Source organism: Haemorhous mexicanus, chromosome 7 (genome assembly GCF_027477595.1).
Source record: "Haemorhous mexicanus isolate bHaeMex1 chromosome 7, bHaeMex1.pri, whole genome shotgun sequence".
Taxonomy (NCBI): Eukaryota; Metazoa; Chordata; class Aves; order Passeriformes; family Fringillidae; genus Haemorhous; species Haemorhous mexicanus.
Window position 1 is genome coordinate 38,485,913 of NC_082347.1, and position 6,000 is coordinate 38,491,912.

Below are 6,000 nucleotides of genomic sequence, written 5' to 3' on the forward strand. Positions count from 1 at the left end.
ATAAAAATGCCACCTCTAAGTAAACACTAAACCAATAAGTAAATTTAGCCATAAACAGTATTTCTCAAGTTATCCATGACTATAAATCGTGTGCTACCATCAAGCAAGCCAAGCAAGTAAAAAATAGAAAAAAAAGGAAAAAATCGAAGGTCTGAACTGTCACTTTGATTTTTTAAGATTTTCTAAGCCTTCTGATGTTTACATTCTTGTAACAAACTTTCTCACACACTTTCTGTAAATAACTCACTGTTTTGCATTCTTTTATGAAGGAGGAGAAATTTGATGGGCTGTTGGATTGTCCAGTGTCATTGGCGAGGTGGCACTGTCACCCTCCAATCCACTGTCACTTTTGGAAATCTATAATGTTAGAGTCAGAAAATAAACTTCCCTTTTTTCCCCTTGAGAACAGCACTGTGTGAGCTGGTGTTGTTTCATATATGACAGTCTGAACAAGTGGAAGATAAAGTTTTAAAAACCAGCAGCCTGTGAGGCTCTTTAGGTCAGGGCAACTGACCATGACCCGTTTTCCTTTTTGCAGGAAAAGCTGTAACCAAAAAGAAATACATTGGCATAAGAATGATGTCACTAACCCCCAGGTAAGTACCCAGGGTGGCTCCTCACCTTTCCCCAGCGTGTTCTCTGCATGCATTTGGATCCAGCTGGGGACGTGGATGTTGGAGCCAGCACTGAGTGTCTCTGTGTGCTGGTGACAAAGCCAGCCAGCCCTGGCCACCTCCTCCTCTGCAGCTGCCACCTGGTGGGACTCTCCTCTAGACTCTCCTGTGAGCTAGCTCTTAAACAGCTCCTGGCTTTTTCTTCTCCTTAATGCTTCAGAAGAGAGTAGCTGGTGACTGTGGCTCTGTCCTGGGGTTGTACCCATGTTGTATGTTTTCATGGCTTACGTCAGCTGCGTGCATTCCTACATTTCTATCAAGTTATTTTCATTAAACTGTTCACTTAATGTCAAATGAAGCTTTTGTGTGGACTTGCTTATTCATGCTCAGACTATAAGAGACTCATGAGCAGGCAATGCCATGTCCTGTAAAAATAACCAGAAGTTTTCCCTTGTGCAGGATCCACAGGTAGAACAAAGCATTGAAACACGTGGGGTTGGGGTTTTTTAGGTGCTCAGGATTGCAGGAGGTGATTCTGTCCCTCTAATCTGCTCTGAGGAGAAGACCCCACCTGGAGTTCTGCATCCAGCTCTGGGGTCTTCAGCGCAGGAAGGTCATGGACCTGCTGGAGCCAGTCCAGAGGATGCCCCAGAGATGATCAGAGGGGTTGAGCACCTCTCCCATGAGGAAAGGCTGAGAGAATTGGGAATGCTCAGCCTGGAGTAGAGGAGCTTTGGGCTTGACCTAATTGTGACCTTCCAGTGCCTGAAGGGAGCCTGACAGAAAGGTGGACAGGGGCTATTTACAAAGGGCCTGGAGTGACAGGACGAGGGGGAATGGCTTCAATCTGATAGAGAGTGGGTTTAGATGAGATATTAGGAAAATAATCTTCCCTGTGAGGGTGGTAAGGCCCTGGCACAGGGTGCCCAGAGAAATTGTGGCTGCCCCTGGATCCCTGGAAGTGTCCAAGGCCAGGCTGGACAGGGCTGGGAGCAGCCTGGGACAGTGGAAGGTGTCCCTGCCATGGCACGGGTGGCACTGGATGGAATTTAAGGTCCCTTCCAGCCCAAACCATTCTGTGATTCTACGATCTGCTAATTCTGAAGCTTCAAAATGTTTGATTGTATCTATTGAAATGGTTGCCTTTATCAGAAATAGACATCAAAAAGCTGTATGCATGCAAAAAATGTAATAATTCCTGAGATATGCATCTAAGGGTTAAAATGGATGCTGAAGTGACATACCAATGTGTGTAAAACACTCAACTCGTGTTAAGTGACTTCAGCAAAATGTGTGGGGGGGTTTTTTTCCTGTCTTGACAAAATATTTTCTTTGCTATTTCTTCATTTTTCAGCAAAGCTAGAGAGCTGAAGGATCGCCATAAAGACTTCCCTGATGTTGTCTCTGGGGCCTATGTCATTGAAGTCATTCCAGAAACACCAGCTGAAGCGTAGGTTGAAGTGCTTTTTTCTCAAAACCACTGCCACTGACTCAAGGGGGTAATGATGGAGACTGGTCCCTGCTTAGCTGGCTTTCTTCATTATGCTAAATTAGCAGGGCTGTGACCATCTGATTGCTGTTAGCTTTTCTGCTGGAAATGGCTTTGTGGTTTCATTCTGGTCCCCGATGGGCAGTACTGTAACTGTATCAGGGTATTGCAGGGAAGCCCTGTCAGCCTTCCAGGCCCGAAGGGAAGGCACTCAGGGGTGTGGAAACTCCTTTTTCATTTTTCTCAGCAGTTGCTTCCAAGGCATCTGCTATACCAGTGCCAGTGCTGATAGAGACTTTTGTTCCTGCACACTCTCCATGGCCCTGCTGGTCACTGCAGGAGAGCAAGTGAGAAGTTTTTGGGTCCACTTTAGGAGAAATGTCCACCTGATTGGTGGCCAAACCCACCAGCTCCCCTGGCACACCTTGGGGCTGAAACCCTCTCTTGGCAGCAGGCACTCTTCCATGTGAGAGCTTTGTCAGCAGTCACATTACTGGAAGAGCTTTTGGGTTTGGACAGCTGACTTTTTTTGTTCCTCTTACTCAGGATTTGCTCAGAAGCTGGCCCTGCTGGTTGGTGCCACGTCTGGCTGAAGCCTGGCAGCTGGGCTGTGGTCACTGGCACTGGTCTGGCTGGCTTTTGCTGGAGACACTTTTCTCTCAGGGTTTGCTTGATAGGAAACTGCTCAGTAATCCAGGGCAGGAAATGGGAAACCTTATTCATTTTCTGAAACTAGGGATCATTTGAGAGAGGAGTAAATCTTTGTGGCAACAAAGAGGCTGATGTGGCACCAAAGGCATGTAGGGCAGGCAAACATTGCCTTTTGGGAAGACTGCAAGGATGGCTGGATGGTGTCTTTTGGGGCAGTTTGGGTGGAAGATACACAGTGCTTGCTGTCCAGTGTGCTCTCTGAACTTCTGCTGTGTTTGTAGATGATCCTTGTTGGCAGTGCTCGTCAGGCAGAGCACTGGTGAGTGTCTGCAGGGTGAAGGAAGGTGTAGGAATGATTTGGCTGCTCCAGTGTGGGGCTGGAGCTGCTGCCTTGGTGTTCAGGTTCAGCCTGAAGGTGCAGAACAGTCATTTCAGGAGTGTGGGGGATAGCAGAGAGTGGGAGAGGGACTTTGGAGAGGGAGAAGAAACATGAGGCAGTGTAACCTAATGGGAAGGGAGACCCAGATCAGGTGCTCCATCCAAAGGCTGGTCTGGCAGTTCAAATGCAGCCCTTGTTGGCTCTCCCCCATTCCCAGTCCCCTTCCCAAGGGTTTCCTTCTTCTGCTGATCTGTCCAGCACGTGCTGTGTAGATGTGTGGTGTGAGGTTCCCAGGATGAGGGGAGAGATGAGAATTTGACTCCCAAGTTCTCAGAAGGCTGATTTATTATTTTATGATATTATATTTAAAGAAATTATATACTAAAACTATACTAAAGAAAAAGGAGACATCAAAAGGCTAAACAAGAATGATAATGAAAGCTTGTGACTGACTCCTCAGAGTCCAATACAGGTGATGGTGATTGGTCATTAAGTAAAAACAATTCACATGTTTGGATAAACAATCTCCAGACCACATTCCAGAGCAGCAAAACATGGAGAAGCTGAGGTTTCTCATCTTCCCAGGAGAAGAAATCCTGACAAAAGGATTTTTCAGAAAATATCACGGTGACATAGATGTGCTGGTGGGGCACAGGAGCAGAGCTGCAGTGACCTGTCCTGGCTGTGAGTCACATGGAGAGGCTGCATGAAAAACCATGCAATGGCCTCCTCCACAGACATGTTTTGAGCCATGCCTCCTGTAGGCAACCAGATTTGTTGCAAACATTGGCCAAGGGCACCCTGCTTGCAGGAGACACTCGTGTCAGGCGCCTTCTGTGGGTGGAAGAGGCCGATGAGTGGTCTGTGGTTTTGTGAAGGATTATGCTTCTGAAGGGTTGAATCATGTCTGATCTGTCTTGGTTAATTTTTCCATCACTTGGAGCCAGATCGTTGTGCAAGACTGGGCAAGATGTTGTGGTCTGTGGCATCCCTCACCAGCCATGTCTTGGTGCTGGCAGCAGCTCCAGCCAGCCTGGGGAGAGACACAGCCCTGGTTCTGCCCTGGCTTGCTTGGAGTCAGGAAGGTTCAGATTTGGAGGTCAGAAAAGGGATTTTGGCTGTTATGGGCAGCAGAGGAAGGACATATTTGATTTTTGGTGACCACACTAGATAGCTACATGTGTTACCCTGCTCAGGTTTAAACATGAAGGGTGGGAAGTGGCTGCCAGTAAGCTCTGTATGGAGAACAGGGGCTGAAATCCTTCCCTAGCACACAGTGTTGCTTCTCTCTGTATTCAGGAACAAAAGCTTGGGAAATCTCCCCTCTAAAATGAATCTGCTTTGCGGCAATTATTTTAGAAGGCAGATATCAACACCTAAAATCTTTATTGCAGAATTAACTGCTATTTGCAGCAGCAAATTCCTTTGAAGGCAGGGAAATATGGGACTCATCAAACTTGTACATCCATCAGATCCTGAAGTTTCTGCACTTCATTTTATCCTTCACTGCTTCATAAATCCTGATTGCTTTCCTCATGGCTGCCACGTCTGCAGAGCTGCTGCTGGCTGGGAAATAATAATAATAATAATAATCCAGAAATCTTTTTTTTTTTTTTCCCCAAGAATAAAACTGCAATTCCAATAACACAATGCTGCTTTGTGCTTTCAGTGGTGGCCTGAAGGACAACGATGTGATCATAAGCATCAACGGGCAGTCGATAAGCTCAGCCAGTGATGTCAGTGACATCATTAAAAAGGACAGTACCTTGCACATGGTCGTGCGCAGGGGCAACGAAGATGTGATGTTGACAGTAGTTCCCGAGGAAATCGACCCCTAACCAGAAACATGAGCTGGATTTCATGTTTTCTCTTCACAGCAATGGACTGCTTGTATTCTCTCTGTGCTGGTGCAGGAAAACGTTAGACTTCTGACCAACATTCTGCTTGTTCAGTGGATTAGTATTGGCCAACAGAGTAACTTCTACTAGGTTTAAGGTGCAAAATCAGTGTAATTTCACATACTCCTGATGATAACTTTTTTTTCCCTTCTGTATTATGTATGCAATGTATTCTTTACTGGCTTTTACATCCTCTGCTTAACGAATCGACGTTTGCTTCCTTGTTGAGTAGATTTCCTGTCATTTCCTCTAAGGCTTAAACAAAACACAACCCACGCACACAATGTGTGCTGTGGCATTCAGGTATTTATAGGTTAGCTGTGTTTTAACTGGAAATGCCATTGTAAAGGAGCAGTCGGCCTCAAAGAAAACACAATTGGGAAATAAAGTTTGGTTTATAAACACAAAAGGAATCCCAACCCAAATAACCTCCCCAGGACCCCGTGCAGGACTTTAATACTATGATATTTTCCTAGTGTTATTAAAAGAATTCAACAGTACCTCTTGTGAGTGACTCATTTTGCTTCCCCTCATGGAGTGGTGTTCTTTGCGTGGCACATCTGCCTGGGAGGATGTCCTGGTGGTCTCCTTTTAATCATCATTTCATCACATGACTTATTTTTCAATATGTGCCTTGTGTTTGTGCTTTTGTGCATCTGTTGTCCTCAGCAAGGCTGGGTTGAATTTGTCATGTTGCCTATGTCTTCCAGATGTTAATGCATTTTCCTTACTGTTTTAATTACAACTCCTCCAATGCCTGGAATCTGTTTGCCCACTGTGGAAATTGCCACATGGTGGATCACAGACCTCATACCATTCTGGTTCAGATATCAGGATGTCTGTAACCATTTAGACCTGGCCTTAAGCTCTTTCAAACAGGCCTGGTTTATCCAAATCTGGAGTGCTGGTGTGTGTATGGACCTGGTTTTGACTCTGGGATATTGGACATTCCTCTAACAGGCATTAATC

At 45.8% G+C, this 6,000-nt stretch overlaps 1 protein-coding gene across 1 annotated transcript in view; it reads left to right on the forward strand.

Moving 5' to 3' along the window:
* Positions 1 to 5,531, forward strand: part of HTRA1 (HtrA serine peptidase 1) — a 33,086-nt gene extending 27,555 nt beyond the window's left edge. The window contains exons 7-9 of the mRNA XM_059852111.1: positions 539 to 596; positions 1,969 to 2,064; positions 4,803 to 5,531. Of these exons, the coding sequence (XP_059708094.1) occupies positions 539 to 596; positions 1,969 to 2,064; positions 4,803 to 4,971 (323 nt within the window). The 3' untranslated portion in view covers positions 4,972 to 5,531. The remainder of the gene's footprint in view (positions 1 to 538; positions 597 to 1,968; positions 2,065 to 4,802) is intronic.
* The last annotated feature ends 469 nt before the right edge of the window (positions 5,532 to 6,000 follow it).